The sequence below is a fragment of the Salvelinus sp. IW2-2015 genome, linkage group LG26, assembly GCF_002910315.2.
Source record: "Salvelinus sp. IW2-2015 linkage group LG26, ASM291031v2, whole genome shotgun sequence".
Taxonomy (NCBI): Eukaryota; Metazoa; Chordata; class Actinopteri; order Salmoniformes; family Salmonidae; genus Salvelinus; species Salvelinus sp. IW2-2015.
Genome location: NC_036866.1, coordinates 22,489,160 through 22,511,347, shown reverse-complemented (window position 1 = coordinate 22,511,347; position 22,188 = coordinate 22,489,160). Strand labels below are relative to the sequence as shown.

General features: G+C 43.2%; 1 protein-coding gene across 6 annotated transcripts in view; it reads right to left on the bottom strand.

Moving 5' to 3' along the window:
• The window catches only part of mctp2a (multiple C2 domains, transmembrane 2a), a 919,923-nt gene that overhangs the window by 874,092 nt on the left and 23,643 nt on the right, over positions 1-22,188 (bottom strand). For 4 of the 6 annotated variants that reach the window (XM_023971091.2, XM_023971093.2, XM_023971094.2 and 1 more), the window contains 6 exons: positions 15,532-15,651; positions 14,007-14,048; positions 9,093-9,202; positions 8,795-8,904; positions 4,648-4,745; positions 1,257-2,417 (listed from right to left, as the gene is read on the bottom strand). The exons of the other annotated variants lie outside the window; for them this stretch is intronic. In XM_023971091.2, the coding sequence (XP_023826859.1) occupies positions 2,358-2,417; positions 4,648-4,745; positions 8,795-8,904; positions 9,093-9,202; positions 14,007-14,048; positions 15,532-15,651 (540 nt within the window). In that variant the 3' untranslated portion in view covers positions 1,257-2,357. Of the gene's footprint in view, positions 1-1,256; positions 2,418-4,647; positions 4,746-8,794; positions 8,905-9,092; positions 9,203-14,006; positions 14,049-15,531; positions 15,652-22,188 lie in introns of those variants that run through there. 6 annotated transcript variants of the gene reach the window in all.

The window sequence follows — 22,188 nt, the reverse complement described above, 5'->3', positions numbered from 1 at the left end:
ATATTTCTGTTTGGAAAGTTCTGTCTTGTATTTTTTTGAATAAGTTTTTTATACGTTTTGAATCCTAACAAGAGTTTCTAGGATCAAACATATTGCAGAGCACATCACTGTATGTGTGTGAGAGAGCAGTATTGGAGTGTGTTAAAATATGATGATTAACAGTACCCCGGGAGTGATGCTTAATTGGTTTCACCTGTCGGGACACCTCATTGGTTCTTCTCTGTGGGCACCCCACCTCCTCCTCCATGCCACCCCCACCCCACCCCCAGTGGAGCCCAGAATGCAGCAGGGTTTCAGCTTGTATGTGGGATTTAGCTCGTCAGAAGCTCAGGGTCACCTCCACTCCCCCTCACTTTGAAATGGACCCCTGGTGGCAGCTCCTGGGAGAGCCCAGTGATGTCTCTATCAGCCTGTCAAAAGAGATAGCCTGGGGCTCCACCAGGTCCCCCTGAGCCAATCAAACTCTTCACAAAGCACAGATAGATGCTCTTTCACCAGCGTGCTACTGCAGAGGAAGGAGATCACCCGCCCTCCCGCCCGACTGGGATGCTCAGCACACCAATCAGCTAGAACAAACTTCCAGTGCTGGGGTCCAGGGCTCGCCTCAGCCAAAACTCTGCTCAAACTAGGGCTATTTTTAAGTGTTACTTGTTTATTTATTTACTCTTGCTTTGAATGAGCAGAACTGAGAACACACCAACTAAACAATAAGTTATTTCAAAGGTGTGGAGATCCAACGACAAAAAGGACTCTAAGAACTCTGATAACATGTTATATGATTAATGTTCCACTGGTACAAGAAATATTACATAAGGATTTTATCCAATATGTGCATTGTCTGGAAATGTCATGAGGAATTGATTTCCCATTAAAAAGAGAGAGTCATTTGTCAAAGGCAATGAAAGAGCCAGTTAATGTAGGCCCATCAAGGATAAAACTGTTTGAAAATCATCACATTCAAATCTAATACATATAAGATCTAAAACAATCTTCTAAACACACCAATAATCATCTCTAAGTAACATCACATCAATGTTTGAGGCTAATCGTTGTGAATAATTTGAAGATGCCTCAAAGTAAACCGTGAAAGACCCTCTGAGGATTATGTCTGATGGAGTAGGAAGCATATGTTACTCTTCCAGGAACTCCATCATGGAGAGAAAGACTATTCCGTGTGTGTAGCCAACATTTGGTAGTTGAGGTGATTTTAGTGGAAACGTGAAGCATTAAGTGCTGAAGATGAAGAGTACTCTCTGTGAGATGAGCGCCCGCTCATTTGGACCCTTTTATTGTGAGAAGGCAACAAAAGCACTGCATTAGCCACTGCACCGGACCAATATACAGGGCTTTGATGTGAGCTCGGTAACCAAGGCACAGCGGTGGCCGATGCATGAGCTCTGTTCCAATGGGTGTGTTGTGTAATCAGATGTATTTACTGTGTATTCAGGGAGAGAAGTGGTGTAATCCATTCCCAGTGCAGTTAGGAAGAAAATCATTGTGGAACAACTACAGTTTGAGATTGGATTTTTCTAGGTTTTACAATTCATCACATTTTCATTTGAGAATTGACAAATAAGAAGACATCAAAACAGGAAACGTGAGAAGTTGCACTAGAGTATCAAAGTTACATGTGTCTAACTTATCTTTGAATCTGTTCAGAAAATAAATTCTTCATAATACAAAATATTTGATCAAAGGGATTGTACAGAGTTGATTTTACAAATTAAAATAATTATATGCACCTTGAATATAAAAAGGCTTTGTAATAAACAGTTATGAGCATCGGCCTACATAAAAAGAGAGCCATAAAAATACAAAAATGAATGCCCGTAATACTTTACCTAAAGTCTATATTTGAGAGATCAATTTAAATTGGTAGGAATGTAAGTACAAAGTGTTAACTGGATTTAGCACACCTACAGTATTACATTTACCAATTTGCCCTTATATGAAAATAAAATGTAAATGATTCAAAGCATTGCAGCGGTTCAGTTTTACTACTCAAACCAATAAAAGCCAAACAGCAGAGGTCTGAGTTAAACCAAACTTTCTAGCTCTCATTCTTTTTCTAAAATGCATGAATGGATGCGGGCAGACGGCGTCTCTGGCTCTGTGATTGACAGCTCCATGTGCTGCCTCCCTAGCCGGTGCAGTGCACAGCCCCTGTCAGGGGGGTGGCAGACACACAAACGGGAGAGCGGCTGACTGCACCCCCACAGCAGGGGGCACGGGAGAGGGGGGAGCAGGCGGTGAGGGGTCGCAGGTTCTGCTGGCACTGGAGCGTTGCCATCGTAGCGGACTGGGCCGTGCCATTTTCAAAAGGAGCCCAGGCCTTTCATCCAGCATGTCCGAGGGGCTTACCTTCTCCTCCGTGGCGGGCTCTGGACGCTGGGCGCTCTCAGCTCGCTGTACTGCACCTGTAAAAACAAACAGGAGTTTGGTCGGAGGCAGGTAATCTGAGCTCAGTGGAGCGCACGGTAATGGCTCCCCCGAGGAGAGCTGGTGCAGGGGAAAGCGAGGCGGGCTTGCCTGTAATGAATCATTTTTTAAACACAGGAGCAGAGGGGATTAATCACAGGGAGGAAGGATTTGAGAAGTCAAGGGTTCCGTACCAGCGCACTCCCCCCTCCTCCGCCACAATCGCAATATTAGAAGCAGACATCAACTGTTGAGAAGACCTGCCAGTAAGGGAGTTGTAAAACTGCATAATCGCTCATTGCAAGTTGTGTCCTTTCGGAGAAAACTTTGTACGAAGCCAAGAATAGCCTCAGCCAGGGGTTTCTTAACTAGAGTAGCAACTGGCATCAATGGGATGTCGAAATTTACATGCTTCAATGGGAACTAAAAGTTGACTTTGATTTCATCCGAGAAAAGAGACCTGCCACTTTGACATTTTAACTTTAAACCCCAGTTTCCTTTCAGTTATGTTTGCAGAATTATGCTCAACATCAAAGATTTCAGATTTACACAGATTCCTACATGTCCAAACGTATTTCTAACAGAAATCAAGGCTGAAAGTCTAGAATTAAACTTCCAAATTGGAACTTACTATGGCAAATGGTTGAAAAACTGTAAGTATCTAAAATATCTTTGTCCAATTTTTGTAGTCTCTAGTGAAAGTAACAGGCCCCAAAAATAAATCAAAACAACAATAATTGATAGTTGGAAAAAGATTTAGAAACTTGACAAAATGAAGTTTGAAGAAAAAATGCTTTCAAAAGCATTTTTGTTGTTGCTTCAACAATAACATGGTTCTGTTGAATCAAGGTAGAGAATCCATACTAATTACCAACCCCTGATTATTAGAATGGGAGATGGAATGAATGAGGGAACAAAGTGACTGCCGTCTGCATCAGAACATGAAACTGTTAGAACTAACAGATGCTTCTTATTTCAGGACAGACAAGCTCCTGTCAGAAGTCCCGGTTTGGGGGGGCTTTGTAGATTTGCACAGGCACTAATTGCCAAGTAATTTTGCTGTGAGACAGGAGCCTGTTTCCAGCCTTTGTAATATGGCTAGACTGTGTCCATACCTCGGCCTATCTAAGGGTTGGAGTTCTAAGGTAATAACTATTGTTATGGTTCTTGTGTTTGTCTTGTTCAGCAGATTATTATTCACAAAACTTTACCTACTGATGAGTCATTATGAATGTTTTGTTTTGTTATGTACCCATCATCCATGACATAGTTCATCTGTAAACTAGACTAAAAAGTATTGTCCCAATGGAGTCATTTTTAAAACTTTAACAATGTGTCACATAAAAGATGTGAGACATAAAATATGGCAAAACTAAATGTATTCATCTTGTTGTTTTGCCAACTTACTCAGCCAAAAAAATCACATAGGCTTCTCTCCAACATCACTGAACATTTGGCAATAACTCTCAGAGTGACAACATCAAGGGGGCAGTGGAGAAAGAGACTGGGGTTCATTGTCTTTCTAGATCCAGACAGTCACGTATCCTAGCTGAATACTGTTTGTGGAGTACTGTACCTGGGAGAGGAAGGCACTGTTTGCTGCTCCGTTTCCTGCCCACACTCAGCCTCTCTCAGTGAGAGAACAGAACAGAGAGAGAACAGTATGAACACCCAGTACCACGTACCCCGACAGCACCCTGCCCTGGCAGCTATCTGCTACCAGCCCTGTGATGTAACGGCAAATGACATATCAGCCATGGCTAATATATGATCACATATGGCAGCCAGCAGGATGGCCAGGTCTCACGACTACATTAATTGACTCCCCCACCCTGATGTGGCGGGGGCCACGTCAGAGTGTCTAAGCTGACACAGAGCTGGTCACACCAGCCACAGACGTCAGGGGCCCTCCGCCGGCCCCTGGCCAATCACAGGCCCCGTCGCCACAGCGCTTTTATCACAGAGACAAAACTGCTAATCAGGGACAAGGCTGGAGCGATATGGCGGAGGACAGATCAGAGCAGACCCCATCCAGGCAACGGGGCGACTGAATCAAACCACCGCCAGAAATAATTGGGCCAGGGGTGCTTTAAACGCGTGAGTTCATTAATAATCAAACAAAGCCAGAGGATATATTTCCCCAACACTTGAGAATACTGTTAGAGCAAATAATGCAGATATCTTCAGGGAATTCCCTCCCTCTATGTGTATGTGAAATTGAACCCTTACCTTTTGAACATCAGAAGGCACCCTCTTGAGGAAATCCAGTATTTCATTATTGTCAATGGCATACGGGCTGCGTAGCTTTTTGGTAAATTTGTTAACGCCTGTGAAAACAAGGACACATTAATAAATAAAGGTGTCATCGAGACCTGCATATTTTTACAAGGAGAAAACAATCTTGCGACCCCATCCCTAGCTCTTTCACCGCTGTATGAGAAATTGCACCTTGTGATGGTATTAAATTGATCACCAGGAACTAAATTGAATCTGTATATCAATAAGATGGTGGGGTTGTATGGACAGGGCATTGATATGTATCATCATAAAAATACACTACATGATCAAAAGTATGTGGACACCTGCTCATCGAACATCTCATTCCAAAGTCATGGGCATTAATATGGAGTTGGTCCACCCTTTGCTGCTATAACAGCCTGCACTCTTCTTAGGAAGGCTATCCACTATATGTTGGAACATTGCTGCTGGGACTTGCTTCCATTCAGCCACAACAAGCACTGATGTTGGGCGATTAGGCTTGGCTCGCAGTCAGCGTTCCAGTTCATTCCAAAAGTGTTCGATGGGGTTGAGGTCAGGGCTCTGTGCAGGCCACACCGATCTGGACAAACCATTTCTGTATGGACCTCGCTTTGTGCACAGGGGCATTGTCATGCTGAAACAGGAAACGGCCTTCCTCAAACTGTTGCCACAAAGTTGGAATCACATAATCGTCTAGAATGTAATTGTATGCTGTAGCGTTAAGATCTCTGTTCACTTGAATTAAGGGGCCCGAACCATGAAAAACAGCCCCAGACCAGTATTCCTCCTCCACCAAACTTTACAGTTGGCACTATGCATTCGGGCAGGTAGCGTTCTCCTAGTATCCACCAAACCCAGATTCGTCCGTCAGACTGCCAGATGGTGAAGCGTGATTCTCACTCCAGAGAACATTTTTCCACTGCTCCAGAGTCCATTGGTGGCAAGCTTGACAATAACTCTAGCTGACGCTTGGCATTGCGCATGGTGATCTTAGGCTTGTGGGCGGCTGCTCGGCCATGGAAAACAATTTCCCGACGAACAGTTCTTGTGCTGATGTTGCTTCCAGAGGTCGTTTGGAACTCGGTAGTGAGTGTTGGAACCGAGGACAGACGATTTCTACACGCTATGCGCTTCAGCACTCGCCGGTCCTGTTCTGTGAGCTTGTGTGGCCTACCACTTCGTGGCTAAGCCGTTGTTGCTACTAGACGTTTCCACTTCACAATAACAGCACTTACAGTTGACCGGGGCAGCTCTAGCAGGACAGAAATTTGACGAACTGACTTGTTGGAAAGGTGGCATCCTATGACGGTGCCACATTGAAAGTCACTGAGCTCTTCAGTAAGGCCATTCTACTGTCAATGTTTGTCTATGGAGATTGCATGGCGGTGTGCTTGATTTTATACACCTGTCCGCAACAGTTGTGGCTGAAATTGACCAATTCAAAAGGGTGTCCACATACTTTTGTATATGTCGTGTATACAGTACCAGTCAAAAGTTTGGACACACCTACTCATTCAAGGGTTTTTCTTTATTTTACTATTTCCTACATTGCAGAATAATAGCGAAAACGTCAAAACAATGAAATAGCACATATGGAATCATGAAGTAACCAAAAAAGTGTTAAATTTTTTTATTTTTATATTTGAGATACTTCAAAGTAGCCACCCTTTGCCTTGATGACAGCTTTGAACACTCTTGGCATTCTCTCAACCAAATTCATGAGGTAGTCAATGGGAATGCATTTCAATTAACAGGTGTGCCTTGTAAAAAGTAAATCTGTGGAATTTATTTCCTTCTTAATGCGTTTGAGCCAATCAGTTGTGTTGTGACAAGGTAGGGGTGGTATACAGATGATAGCCCGATTTGGCAAAAGACCAACTCCATATTATTTCAAGAACAGCTCAAATAAGCAAAGGGAATCACAGTCCATCATTACTTTAAGACATGAATGTCAGTCAATGCAGAAAGTTTCAACAACTTCGAAAGTTTCTTCAAGTGCAGTTGCAAAAACCATCAAGCGATATGATGAAACTGGCCCTCATGAGGACCGCCACAGCTAAGGAAGACCCAGAGTTACCTCTGCTGCAGAGAATAAGTTCATTAGAGTTAACTGCACCTCAGATTGCAGCCCAAATAAATACTTCAGAGTTCCAGTAACAGACACATCTCAACATCAACTGTTCAGAGGAGACTGCGTGAATCAGGCCTTCATGGTCGAATTGCTGCAAAAAAAACACTACTAAAGGACACCAATAAGAAGAACAGACTTGCTTGGGCCAAGAAACACGAGCAATGGACATTAGACTGGTGGAAATATGTCCTTTGGTCTGATGACTCCAAAATTTTGATTTTAGGTTCCAAACGCTGTGTCTTTGTGAGACGCAGAGTAGGTGAATGGATGATCTCTGCATGTGTGGTTCTCACCGGGAAGCATGGAGGAAGAGGTGTGATGGTGTGGAGGTGCTTTGCTGGTGACAATGTCTGTGATTTATTTAGAATTCAAGGCACACTTAACCAGAATGGCTACCACAGCATTCTGCAGTGATACGCCATCCCATCTGGTTTGCGCTTAGTGGGACTATCATTTGTTATTCAACAGGACAATGACCCAACACACCTCCAGGCTGTGTAAAGGCTATTTGACCAAGAAGGTGAGTGATGGAATGCTGCATCAGAAGACCTGCCTCCACAATCACCCCACCTCAACCCAATTGATATGGTATGGGATGTGTTGGACCGCAGAGTGTAGGAAAAGCAGCCAACAAGTGCTCAGCATATGTGGGAACTCCTTCAAGATTGTTGGGAAAGCATTCCAGGTGAAGCTGGTTGAGAGAATGGCAAGAGTGTGCAAAGCTGTCATCAAGGCAAAGGGTGGCTACTTTGAAGAATCTAAAATCTAAAATATATTTAGATTTGTTTAACAATTCTTTGGTTACAACATTATTCCATGTGTTATTTCATAGTTTTGATGTCTTCACTATTATTCTACAATGTAGAAAATAGTCAAAATAAAGAAAAACCCTTGAATGAGTACTGTAGGCATGTCCAAACTTTTGACTGGTACTGTATGTTGGCAGCTCAACAGTACAGAGAATGCTGTAATGCAGGCAGCAGGTGCACAGTAGCACAAAGATCCATCAGAGCTTTTGAACAGAGCCTGGTGGCTGACTGCAGAACATACATTTCAGTCCGTGTCCAAGGGCGACTCAGGTCCCCTTGGACACATACAGTACTAAAGCCCGGAGCAGAGATTACCAACCTCCCTTCCCCCTATCACCACTCCACCCCCAACCACCTTTTCATATCAGTCAAACAACCAAAACATTTCTTATGTTTCCATTCATATAGGTTTATTCTTTATCTAATTTTCAATACTGTTATTTCCACCCATTTGGTTGCATTCCACACACTTTCTAGAAAGCAAACAGATACCTCTAGGTTCTAATGAGACCATATATTCACTGCTAGCTACAGCGCTTACCTCGACGTGTACACAAAGAACCTAAGGACCTAAATGTGTGCAGACTACATGAAAGGCTTGCGTTACAACCAGAGATGGGGGTTAACTGGGGAGTCAGGAGAGTGTATCAGTGCTGTTGTTTGATATGATTTTGGTATTGATTGTGTTGGAGGCAGTGTGGAAGTACAGTTAGTTGTGGGCTAACAGCTGGAGGAGGAGTGTCTGTTTCCCTCTGACCGCTGAGACGACTGTCTTCCTCTGTAGGACTGGAGCAGATAATGAGGGTTTACACCAGGAGCCTACACTGCCCAAGGACATCCTGTTTTATATACAGCATGATGCTCTCTACCTTGCCGCTCGGCTTTGTTTTCTCACAGACCCTGAGCCTAGCCTCAGACTGGTCTGCTTACATCCCCCACTGAGTGAGCTCTGAGCACAATGGGCCTCTGGAGCTAGCAGCCTGAGCTCTGGGCATTACAGAGATGTGAGGATGGCTGAATGTTCAAATGACTTCAATGAAGAACATGTTATAATGATAATGGATATAAGTGCTATTCCCTGTAATTGTCTTTTTACAACAATGTTTGGCAGAAGGGGAAGCTATCCATTCCAAAATACAGTATGTATTATTCAAATAATGGTGTATATTTGACTTACCCCATATCAAGATAATGTAGCGCAGTGGGATGTAGTATAAAGTTGCTGTTGCCACAAAGAGAACCAAGCAGGCCAGGCAGGACAGGAAGGGCACAGACCAGTTGAATGTGCTGTGGATGAAATATTACATCAAATAAAGTCAGAATATCATTATGACTAAGAGGATACAAGATACTGCACAATCAATAATGTAGTTGCTAGCCAAAGCCGTATACACCCACTGTTACAGAGAATATTGAACTCCAGTATACTGTAATGTGTTATGAAACATTTCCAAAACTTTAAATGTAAAACTTACTTCTTGACTCTTTCCCCGATGCATGCAATTTCATCCAAAATGCTTTGGACAGTGATGACAATCTCTTGGACCATATGGATTTTGTCCATCAGTCCCTTTTTCCCTGATTCCTAAAAATACAAAGGCACTGATGAGGTCTACTGTGCTGTATGTCAATTGTTTGAGGAAGCAGACAAAGCCCAGTTTATCTCTGCTGTGCTATCATGAGTAATTGATCTATTGAATAGCCTATAATGAGCAAACTATGTCTCTTCAGACTATGCTTTTGAAAATGAGGCAGATTCAATGTTGAAAACCTGTCATGAGGATGACTGAGATTTCCACTTTTGTCTGCCACAAACAATGGAAGTACTCTACATCTAAATCACAGATTAACTGGAGGATGAGAAAGACATAAAATGGCCATCAGTAATCAGGCAGCAGGCCAGATGACCCAGACAGGAAGAGCAGACAGAGGATGTATGGTGCAACTTGTAAGGGAGTCCAATCCCACAAGTCTCCATAGAGCGGGTTTGGACTTGTTCTGCCTGTGCTATCCCACCCACCTCTATACTCTGTCTGTTTGTCGGTCTGTCCTCACACCTCTCTGTGTGTGTGAGGGAGAAGTGGCTCAGCCACCCCAGAGCGCAGGGTTGTAATCATTGGATGTATTCTCACTCATATACAACTCTCATATCATGTGAATGGACTACGGCAATGTCCACCTTCATCACCAACAAAGTGTATATATAGTGTTATAGTGTTCATTTTATATTGATACATAAATATCATCGTGCAAAAGCTGTGATATGACGGAGACATCTTATATAGACCAGATGGACATGGTATGGGAAGGTGTCAGTCAATTTCAGTGTGGGGGGATTTTTTTGGGACATTCTCAGGCTTGTCTTGAGTTGAATTAGACATGATCAGATGAGTGCTGCTAACAGCAGAGGAGAAGCAGCGCTGGGAAGCTTTCCAGAAGGAGAGGCTGGAGATGATAACACCAGTAATGCAAGCTAAAGAGGGCTGAGAAGACTCACATCAAAAGGAGGACATAATGACAGGAATGATGACAGAGAAGAGCGAGGGAGAGAGAGGGGAGGTATCTGATGGAGTCTAACAGGAGGCTTGAGGATGTCTATATGTTTGTGTTAGAAGGCAGTTCCAGCCACAGCCTGGTCTCAGTGACAGTGTCCAGACAGAATGCTTTTATCAGAGTCTCATGAGGCAGCCCCTGGGAAAACACGCTGTCCGCCAGGCAGCACAGAGCAGCGAGACTCCCCACTGTCAGTCCCCAGTCTCCTCCACAACAACCACAGGAAGAGAGCAATTCCCACCAGGCCGCTGGAAATATCTCAAATATGCTCTCTCAGAGATCCATGAAGAGATTATTATCCCATAGTATGATACAATAGAGAGGGAGGGATATACTGTAGCCTATTTTCCTATAGAAGAGATTACTATCCCATAGTGTCATACAAAAGAGGGAAGGATAGTACTGAAGCGTATCATCCTATGTATCATTGTTTAATAGAAGAGACACTGTCTGCAGCGAGACAAAAAAAAACTCCAACCTCAGTCTAATGTGAATGCAGAATGCATATAATTTACTTCACATTAGGTGTTAATTTAGCTCTTTCTCCTGAGCTCTGAGTCACAGCAGAGGAAACTGTTTGTGCTTGCTAAAAGCCATTAAGATCCATGTCTGTGTGCTCCTGATGGACAGAGAGCTGCGCACGGGGAAATGAGAGCTCACTGGATATGGAGCCTCATCAGTTAGAGATATGAAAGGGAATCTGAGCCTATCTAAAATTGATTAAGACCCCCTAAACATGAATTAGGATTCAAATCTGATAAAATCTGATATGAACTCTTATTTAGAACAGATAGGACTGTGTGCACAAGGTAGATGTAGGCAAAGATGACTTAGGCGAAGAAAAATAAACAATAATAATAATAATAATAATTGAGGTTTCATTTGAAAAAAAATTATCCAAATGATATGTACTTTAAAGTATGCATCAATACGCTCTCATGATTATCACCTTTCATCTCCCTTGAAGTCCTCCATCTCCTTAGTGATGAACATTGGAAGTCCTTTACTACATCACTCATTTGATGATATTATTTATCTTCGTTCATTTTCCCTTTTAACCGCCTACAAAATTGTTCTGTGCTGCTGGTAAACAAAAATAAATAAAATGGCTTCCTTTGAAGTGAAAGGGATGGGTATACTGGTGGGGATGGACCACATAAATCATAAATGTGTACTGATTAGGAAACCTGTGTCAAATCATATTCTCATTTCAGATAAAATTGTAAAAGCTATACCTTTTAAAGGGAACAGATTTGATCTCTTGCACAAAGGTAAATAGAAAATGTGGTTTCACAGGCATGTGGGGCATAATAAACTGCTGAAAAAAGTTCATTTAACATTGCTTTAATTTGAATAAATGGAATCAAATTTGAATATTCATTCAAAGCTTGACTGAATATTTTCTAGTGACTTATTCCACAAAGAAGAGAAACGTTAATCTTAATGTAAAACACCTGTGATTTTGACATGGATTCTTTTATGATATTAAAATGAGCTAACAAACAAATGGATACACAAACAAACGTGTGAGGAGTGAGCAGCTCCCAGAGGCAGTACGTGTTACATACCTCCCATAATGCACATCACTGACTATGACATCAGCAGTCTGTCTGGCTGGTGTGCTGAAGGTGACCCAGTGGTGACTAGGGTCTGAGGGGGTAAGGGAAAGCACCCCTTCAGCTCAGTCTGTCACCCCCTCAACCCCCTCAACCCACCTACCCAACCCCCTGCTCCCCTGGGCAGTGCTTGAGGAGCAACACTCCCCCCTATTTACCCTGTACCAGCCATACCAGCCAGAGGCCATAGAAGACCTGTTTTATCTTCTCTGTTCATTGTGGTGGAGATCTATGGGCTTGTTTTGCTTTTCTAGTTTTTTTAATGTTATTTAATAAATATTGTCCATCTACACAATTGATACCTAAGGCCAAAGGGAAGTCACTTTGGCCACACATCATTTGTAAGCTGTCTTTTTCCCTGAGGACAGATTTGTTCACAGAGAGAGATCTGTTGTGTATTATCCTGATGTAACGTAGCCAGGCCTTTCGTCTCTCTTTAACGTCATGCTCTCACATTCCAACTGCTCTATCGGAAGTTTACATATCTCCTTCCTCCAGGGGAAAACAGGGAAAAAAACATTTGAGTGGCAATGGTAACCTTCTCAGAGGGAATAGCCTTTATTCACTTCTTAGCGAAAGGACTACAAGAAAAAAATTGTGCGTTTGAAGTCATGAAATTTAACACTGATCACTCTTTAACCCCAAATAGTTTGAAAGAGCACTTTGATATGAAGTGTAAAGCTACATTGCTTGGTCTGTCTGCATGATATCACATTTAAGTGACAGCAAAACCATAACACGACTTTCAAATAAGCCACTTTAAATTAAAGCTGACATCTTAAAACAAACACAGGCAACTTCTTAATTAGTCAATGAAAGCAGATATTTCATTTTCACAGAGTGTGAATGGGCTTAGTGGGCTCACGTTAAACCTTTCAGAGAGGACTTCAAGGAACAAGAATGATTTGGTTTAAGCCGTTACACTGAGCTCCACAACACATGGACATGTATTTGGAAAAATCTACTCCCTGCTTTTTAAAAACATACTTATTTTTTAATCTAAAGGAGAAAACAAACAGAATAAAAATACAAAAAAGCCAAATCGTTGAGGTTGAGTGAAATTATAAAGACCTGCTACTAATGATCCTATTCAGTAGTAGAAGTATTAAAAGCAACAAAAGCAGTACATCCTCATTCACTATTCATACAAACACACACTTGTCATATCATTACTATTTGTTTGGGGACTGGGTTATCTTTTCTAAGCTATGATTACAAACGCAGTGCAACTAAGCGTAAGCTGTATTATGTGTATGCACACATACCACGAATTAGCCTGTGCTTTCAGACAGGATTTGGAGGACAGGCCTGTTTTTTAGCAGAGGGTGTTCCTCTCCGTAGATGATGGTAGCCCCCGGTCATCACAACAGAATATATTAAGCACATTATGGATATGATTCCTTGGCCCAGACGCACTGCAGAGGGGTCATTGCTTGGAGGCTTTGCAGCAGCTCCACACTTCCCCACTTCTCCACCATAAAGCAATAATACACATCCCATTAACTCTTGCCTCTCCTAACTAAAATGAAGGGAAATGTCTAGATAAGAGGAACAAGGAGGAGAAGACATGACACTTTTGTCTTCTTCTTTTGGTGTGGGCAGCAGTGGAGGCTATAGGAGGATGGGCTCATTGTAATGGCTGGAATGGAATAAATTGAACCTCCACTGGTGGACAGGCATTAAAATAATTGTTTTGGTATTATCAAGTTCAGATGAAAAATTATAAATAAGGCCTCATTATGAATATAGAGATCCAATTATTTAAGCGACTGATAATCTTGATAGAACAGTAAGTACATGCTCTTAGCCTCAGTTGTTATTGTAGGGAAAAGGTTAATCTCATAGTAACCATCCCATTTAGAAAAGTCTAGTGAGAAAATCTTCACTTGCTGCTAATATCTCCAATGACAGACAAACTTCAATTAATGATGCAGTCTAACGCAGATTTGGAGTTTAAAAGGGCTGGGACACTGCGGCAGAGCACATTTGTAGTGATACTGAATACTCAATGAAATAGACTGCAGGTGCTGAAGGAAATGTGTTTGTTCACATGCTATTACTGTTTACCTACATTCTGTCTATTTTGAATGCATGAAATGTTCTATTCTTGGGTAAAGACAAGGATTTCCAGTGAAACTATGCAAAAGTCCCAACTAGAACTTGTACAACTGGCATACAGAATATACTATAGAATAGTCCAAAATAAAGGAAATAAAATACCTTCTCATCTTCCTCCTCATCATCGGTCATGTTCATGTTCACCTACAAGAGAATGGAGAGAGGTAGTGTGTTTTCAAATGGACAGGGACACATGCGGGCACTGGAGCATTTTGAACAAACACCTAGTAATGAAATTCTGCTCTAGTACATATACCCCTATTGGGAGAGGCCTGTTTCCATAGAGACGGCATCACAGGGGTGACCTCACACAAAAGGAGAGGTGAAAGAGGGCCTTCCTCACAAGAGCACTGTCACAGCAAAGCAATCTAATTTCTTCACAACATAAACACAACAGAAAAACAGAAAGAGGAAAAAAACATTTAATTTGGATGCTGTTGCCTAGATCCCTTTACATCAAGTCATCCCTGACCCCTGCATGGTGCACACTGTGACATTGCCTGGGAACAGGGTTGTGTTACTGCCGGGCACAGGGTCACAGAGAGGTGAAAGAGGCTCCACACTGGATATGAGGGTGAATCCAGGCTTTAACATTTCCCGGGGACTGCATCTTTGCCAGCAGCCTCAAACACAATCAGTGGGCTAGGGTTGGGGATGGGGACGTTGCTGCAGGGAGGGGATGTTTGCAGGCCAAGGCCCCGGCCGTCGAGATGGCTTACAACACAGTGAAATTGGAGGGCATTGAGAAGTGTGAACAGCATTAACCTTTACAGACATGGCTAGAGGAGACTTGATTTCCATAACCTAGGCTTTGATACAGAGGAGATAGCCGTGCCATCTTGAGAATGTACTCAATGCACTTTGTCTACAACAGTATCTACACAACATCAATACAATGTTGTATGCTGAAATAATACTGTATTGGTATCAACATGGTAAACATGGTAAAATAAAACATTCAGCTAATACTTTGCAAAAATGATGGTAACAGCATACTCTTGTCACGCCCTGATCTGTTTCACCTGTCCCTGTGATTGTCTCCACCCCTTCCAGGTGTCGCTTATTTTCCCCAGTGTATTTATCCCTGTGTTTCCTGTCTCTCTGTGCCAGTTCGTCTTGTATGTTTGTCAAGTCAACCAGCGTGTTTTTCCTGTTCTCCTTTTCTATTCTCTTTTTGATAGTCTTCCCAGTTTTGACCCCTGCCTGACTCTGGACTACTTTCCCGCCTGCCTGATCATCCTGCCTGCCCTGACCTTGATTCTGCCTGCCCTTCGGTACCTTTTGAACTCTGAACTGGTGTAGACCTTTTTGCCTGTCCACGACCATTCTCTTGCCTTACCCTATTGGATTATTAAATATTGTAAGACTCCAACCATCTGCCTCCGGTGTCTGCACCTTGTGTCATGATAACTCTTGATTATTGTAGGGCATTGCGGGCAGTTCAATTCAGGTAGTGGGAGTGCAAGTCTATGTTCTGAGGGTGACAGAGTCTAGCAGAGGGAGTTGGTGCTCAGCTCTGCATTCTCCTGACCGGTGAGTGGGCCAGGAGAAACATGAAGAGCTGCTGTGACATGTGTAGTATAGACCAGAGCTGTATGGAGTACAGTACAGTATAGGAGACACTCACCAGGTCCTGATTGCTGCTGATCCTCTCTGTGGTGATCTGGAAGTAGTTCCAGCCAATGAGCAGCAGCAGGAAGAGAGGCAGCATGAAGAGCTCCCAGGCCCACACCGTCACTATGAAGATCTGGAAGGACAGGAAGGACAGGGTGGGAGAGGGTGAGACTCATGAACAACACGGATACAGCACGGCGGGTGGCACTGCCCTCATACAACATGGGCCAGAACTCAAGCCCAGACGTCACGGACACAATGTCCTCCTCCCACATCCCAGCATTCACCACTCAAAACAAACAATGGGTTTACCCACCACCCAAGCCACATGAACAACACAGCAGACTGCAAAGCTACGCCACTACACTATACAGCAGGGTACCCCAACTGGCGGCCAGAGTTTTCTGAGCACAATGTTTTTTTCATTGTTGGACATAAAAGACTGTAAAAACACCATCAAATCGGCTTCAAGATATTCCCACGCATAACAGAGAGATATATGTGATCATATACAAATGTAAGCAAGGTTTGAAATATTATGTTTTAGTCAAATATTATATCTGTTTGGGCTTCTTGTGGTCAATTTGCAGTCTACAAATGATTTGTAATTATGTTCTGGTCCCCTGACCATCCGCTCAAGAAAAAAATCGTCCTGCGGCTGAATTTAGTTGATGATCACTGCTATACAGCATCAGAGCCCCCTCTTAGTGGCTGGGAAGTAAGAGACCTTTGGGAAGGATTTTTAATATTCCAAAATCCAATTTATTTACAGAGATAACATGTGCTGGCAGTGTCCCTTTCTGCAGAACAGAAAGTCTGACAAGGGTAGGCTGTCTCTTATACAGCATATCTAACCCTCTTAGATTGGGAAGCATTTGGGCTGTCTGACTGTGACAAGGCGCATATGGCAACTGGAGAAGCATTTGCAACGTTTACCTCTCCACAGCGATGATAGTGAGAAAAGCCAAGACCCCTGGTAGAAATAAGATGGATCACACTGAATGAGTAATCCCTCATAATTCTGTAAAGGAGCGGCGCTAAGAACAGCGAACAACACCCACTGCACTTCACAGCAGAGCACTAATTGGACGGCTGCATTTAAACCCATTTAGTGACAGCCTAATGAGTCTGGCTCTAGCTGGAATTATCCACTATGTGTAAGGAGGAGCGCACTAGCCAGTTGACGTGAAGAAATAAAAAAGTCCTCCAAGTTTAGTCTAAATCTATTACTGTGTAACACTTGGCGTTACCCATTTCTGGCATTTTTTTCTTTTGTAATGGCTATACGCCATTCTATAAATCAAATCAAATCAAATTTTATTTGTCACATGCGCGTGTAGACCTTACCATGATATTCTTACTTACAAGCCTTTAACCAACTATGCAGTTAAGAAAATAAGAGTCATAAAAATACTAAATAAACTAAAGTTTAAAAAAGTAACACAATAAAATAACGTGGCTATATACTGATATTATTGACTCGGTATTGATACCGAGTCAATGTGCGGGGGTACCGGTTAGTCGAGTAATAAGTAATATGTACATGTACTGTAGATAGGGGTAAAGTGACTATGCATAGATAATAAACAGCGAGTAGCAGCAGCGTAAAAAAAGGGGGTCTATGCAAATAGTCCGGGTAGCCATTTGATTAGTTGTTCAGCAGTCTTATGGCTTGGGGGCAGAAGCTGTTAAGCAGCCTTTTGGACCTAGACGTGGTACTCCCGTACTGCTTTCCGTGCGGTAGCAGAGAGAACAGTCTATGACTTGTGTGGCTGGAGTCTTTTACAATTTTTAGGGCCTTCCTCTGACACCACCTGGTATAGAGGTCCTGGATGGCAGGAAGCTGGGCCCCAGTGATGTACTGGGCTGTACGCACTATCCTCTGTAGCGCCTTACGGTTGGATGCCGAGCAGTTGCCATACCAGGCGGTGATGCAACCAGTCAGGATGCTCTTGATGGTGCAGCTGTATAACTTTTTGAGGATCTGGGGACCATACCAAAACTTTTCAGTCTCCCTCTTCACGACTGTCTTGGTGTATTTGGACCATAATAGTTTGTTGGTGATGTGGACTCCAAGGAACTTGAAGCTGTGTGGGTGCCTACCCTTACCACCTGGGGATAAAATACTATTTAATCTTTGAAAGGTTCAAAAACTCCTCTTTTCTTAAACTTTGTCTTCATGAGAGGAGGAACTTAACCAAAAGGCTGAAAGAAAACAAACCTAGTAACTTAGAACACCCAATGAAATGAGAATTGGGATGCCTGTACTCCAATAGCTCACTACAATAGCATGCTGTGCAGTCTGAGTGTGGACTGCTGGGGGCTTGTTACAGTAAAAATATGTTTGACTTAGTCCTGAGACAGGATGTGAACCGGTGGGGCCTTCAGGCCTCCATTTGAGCCCTGTAAACAGCAGACTGGTCTTGTCATATCAGCCTGTTTCCAGCCCTACTGGCTCTGGGGCAGTCTACCTACTGCCACACAAGGCCTAGGTTCAATGGATTCAAACTGCCACCAGGGAAACGTGAACCATGAGTAATGCTGTAAACACTGGGTACCTCACAGCCCTAGGCTTCGTTCAATAATATCTGAGTAATGTGAAGTGTAGGAACAAGCAGAAACACGGTGGGATAACCAAGATGTGAAGACCTAATATGAACAATACGTTACTGTAATTTCTCCACAACAAATTAGTTGAATTATGCAGCGACAACTAACACTGGTGGGAAAACCTAAAGGTAAAAAAATGAATATGCATGATGTGTGGAGGTAGCTTCAAAATGTCTCCTTTAGGTTATGAATAACCTACGTCATATGTTGTCACCTCTATTCGCATGAGGCTATTCTAAAGCGACACTGTTTTCAACCCACAGGAATTCAGCAGGCTGGCAGACAGGTAGACTGTCATATCCAGAGTTTTCCCTTTAAAATAAAAAGAAAGGAATAAAATTTGCCTGGAAACTGACATGAGCCCAGCAGGAATGTTGAACCCCCTTGCCCTCCCTGCAAAAGCTGCTACATAAACCACTAAAGTCTAATTGCCTGGTCTCTGTCTTCCTGTGCGAGTCAACAGAGGGAGCCAATTCATTTCCTCCCAGGGAGCCGGCAGAGAGAATCTGTCACAGGTATTCATAATCGGCCACTAATGCAAATTTCAGCTCACCGCGCTCTGGCTTGGTGGACAAGATAAAAGCCTAGAGAAATACAATGCCTTTTGTATAAACTGAGCGCCTAAATGAGGGTATAAACCAAAACTGTCAGAAATATCTTCTCAATTCCTCCCTCTCGGTTTTTAAACACTAATACAAATTTTACTGTGAACATCTGGGAAAGCCTCTCGGATTCCTTCGCTCAGGCACACAGAGCTGCCTCTTAGCCGGCAGATATCCCTCATTAATGAGCAGAGGTATATTTTTCTCCTGTCTCCTCACATTCTCTGCTGCTTCTGTGAAATGGAGATGGAACTAATTCCCCGCTAAGTGGTTTATGTTTTATTAGCGCCAAGCGTGAGTGATTAAAGGACAGTGTGGACAAAGTGCAACCTGTCAGGCTTAAGTGTAAATTTATATTGAAAATAATCCACCTTTTAATTGGCCTCAAAGTTGGGCTATATTTCATTTCAGTCTTGAGAGCCTTCCTACCGTATTTTTTTTTATCCCGCTACAAATTACACATGACAACAGGAACCTTAATGTCCAAAATACTACAACACTAATATGTTACATGGGCGGTAAAGCAGTCATTTATTTCACCAAAAGGACATAAAGCAACAAACAGAAAGCAGGGAAGCTAATAATTAATGATCTACCTGAAAGGTACGTTTCCACACAGCAGAAATGGATAATGAATGACTTGTAATTGAACAAGTGTTAGTATGTCTGGGAGGAGTGTCTTTAATGTAGGAAACCTCCCTTGACAAACACCATTTAGCTGAAAAATGCCTGCATGATAATGCATATGGTGTCTAGGGGGAAAATAATGAATTAATAAAACTATTAGCGCGCGGTGGAGTAGGTGATGGAGATGTACTCTCCTTAGCCACCTGTAAGCGCCTGGAGAAGGACCGACCCTGGGCAGCGCCACTCTGCCAGCGGGGTTAACAACAGGCTGACAGATTTGTTTTATAGTGCCATTAATATGATTCCAGTAAATGCATTCTGCGCCTTCTCATGCAGATCCCCTGGCCAGCACAATCCAGCACCTAATAATAAAGCACTCAGCGATTAAAAGTGTGAATAAAATAACTCTTAAAGCTGAGCAAGCATGGCAGCTACACCACCCACACTCTCCCAAGAGGGGAGAAGGACCGCAGCAGGAACAAAAGGACAAAGATGCCCTCTCCAAGAGTTTCTACCATCCTGCAAATTGATTAATGGGAGAGAGGCCAGTCTACCAACCAGACACTGACTGACAGACTTAACACTAGACAGGAGGTCTGCCAAACCCGCACTCTACACAGCTTCATGTAAACATATACCACAGTATATACTGATATGCCAACTAATGAAATGTGATGATATAGAGAATTATATTTAATCCTACAATTTATAGCAATTATTACCAATAGCGTATCACTCATTAACCGGACATTAAGCATGCATAAAGAGACACAGTAATTACAAATACAATACAATACTACTGTAAAACAGCTCTAATGGGAAAATTTTATCTCTTCTGTGTTCATCTCATATATTGTGGTTGGCTTGGAAAGCTACTGTCTAAGAGAAAAACAAGCAGAGAGAGGAGAGAAGAAAGCCAACCAGCATTATGGGGTCAGTCAGTGGGGATGTGGATGGATGCCAGATTACATGAACATACTGAATAAGTTTAACAAGGCTGACTACAGGCTCCAGGGGTGGGTGTGTGTGTGTGTGTGTGTGTGTGTGTGTGTGTGTGTGTGTGTGTGTGTGTGTGTGTGTGTGTGTGTGTGTGTGTGTGTGTGTGTGTGTGTGTGTGTGGTGTGTGTGTGTGTTGTGTGTTGGTGGGTGTGTGTGTGTTGTGTGTGTGTGTGGTGTGTGTGTGTGTGTGTGGCGCGCATGCCATGCATGCTCTTGGGACGGTACAAAATACCAAAATGTAAACGGGGGATAAACGTGATATAGATGTACTTTTCTGGGTGAAATCAAGGGCAGTGGGAGTAATCTGCATTGCTTCCTCAAATTAAAATACAAAAAAAAGAGATTAATAATGAATCAAAGGCACCAGTGGATGCTCGGCTCACGCAGGCCTTTTTTTCAGCCAGGCTGGAACAGAGAGTCTAGCTGAGGGCTGATGTTGGGGACGCTAGTCGGCGGCAGGCTTTAAAGCATCTGTAAACGCAGAGAAATTAGACATGTAATTTGTGGTGAGCTCGGGCCAATAKGGGGACAGGCTTTCAGGGGGTGTCGGAGGCAGAGAGGAAGCACAGATAAGATTTCTCTGCAGGGCAGGTAGAGTGTGTGGGCAGCCATGGTGCTCGGAGCTAACGCTGAATAAATATTTCAAATATGCTCAGCTCAAGTCTTATCGACTAGGGAGAGCGAGAGAGAAAAAGAGGGAGAGAAAAGAGAGAGATGCTGCATTCTACTGAGAGCGATAAAGGGGAAATCTCATCTCCCTCTTGAGCATGACCATATCAGCTGTAGAAGCTCCACAAAAGAATGTATACACAGTTCACACAAATAAACCATTGGTATACATAGAAGAGTTTCTGATAATCCATGGCCATATATATATTTTTTTAAAGGAACCCTTGTTTTACTTACTACAGTGGCTTTTAAGTAATGTATGCCATGGAACAACAGTAAATCTAACAATAAATTCATATCTAAACTCCATCAATTTGAATCAAATTCCAACAACTACTCTGGAAATGAATTTAATATTTATGAATCTAATTTAGTTTATCTGAATAATGATGAATAAACAAGGAAATTGAAGGTTTCCAAATCAATTCATGTTAGCTAAGAAAATTCTGCGGCTAGTTAGGTGCCAGTACTAGGGTACAGTAGTAATAGTGGGCTCTTTATCAAAGGGAAGGGAAGACAAGAGAAGATCAGCAGCGCTAGGCAGGGCATTAGCATTTCTTTGCAAGACCGGTGCTGGCCGTTGTCTCCCTGCCTGTCTGACACATGCCAAGGCTGGAGCATATCTGGAGGCAGGGTGGAGTGAGGCTGGACCAGGGTTGGACCAGGGTGGTCAGCAGGGGCCCTGTGGTGCCTGTCAGTGGTGGCCACTCCGACCCCAAGCTCCAGCACTGGCCACAAGTGTTTAATCCGTGTCGGGAGCGTTAACACTGAACGACCTCCTGGGTGACAGATCCGCCATGCGAGCCTTTTCCCCCCGAGGAGGTGGGGAGGGAGGGAGTGGCGTGGACTCTATTTCCCTTCCCTCCCTGTCAGCTCGACTCACAGACACATTAGCGCGCCGGGGCCGAATCCTGCCCAGTCACAGCAACACACAGGGGCGGTCAGGTCGCAGGCTCTGCAGCAGCCGCCTGGGGAGGTGTGTCCTCTGTGACTGGGAAGGTGGTGAGCGTGTTAGAGGCAGTCATTATGATACAGCACACACCACAGGGCCAAAGAGCTCTATTTTCATGTCATTCAACAAATGTAAACGCCTGGAGTTTGCTAAATGGCGTTGGCACTTGGATTGGAACTGGTGCTATGGTAGGATGACATGAAAATAAAGC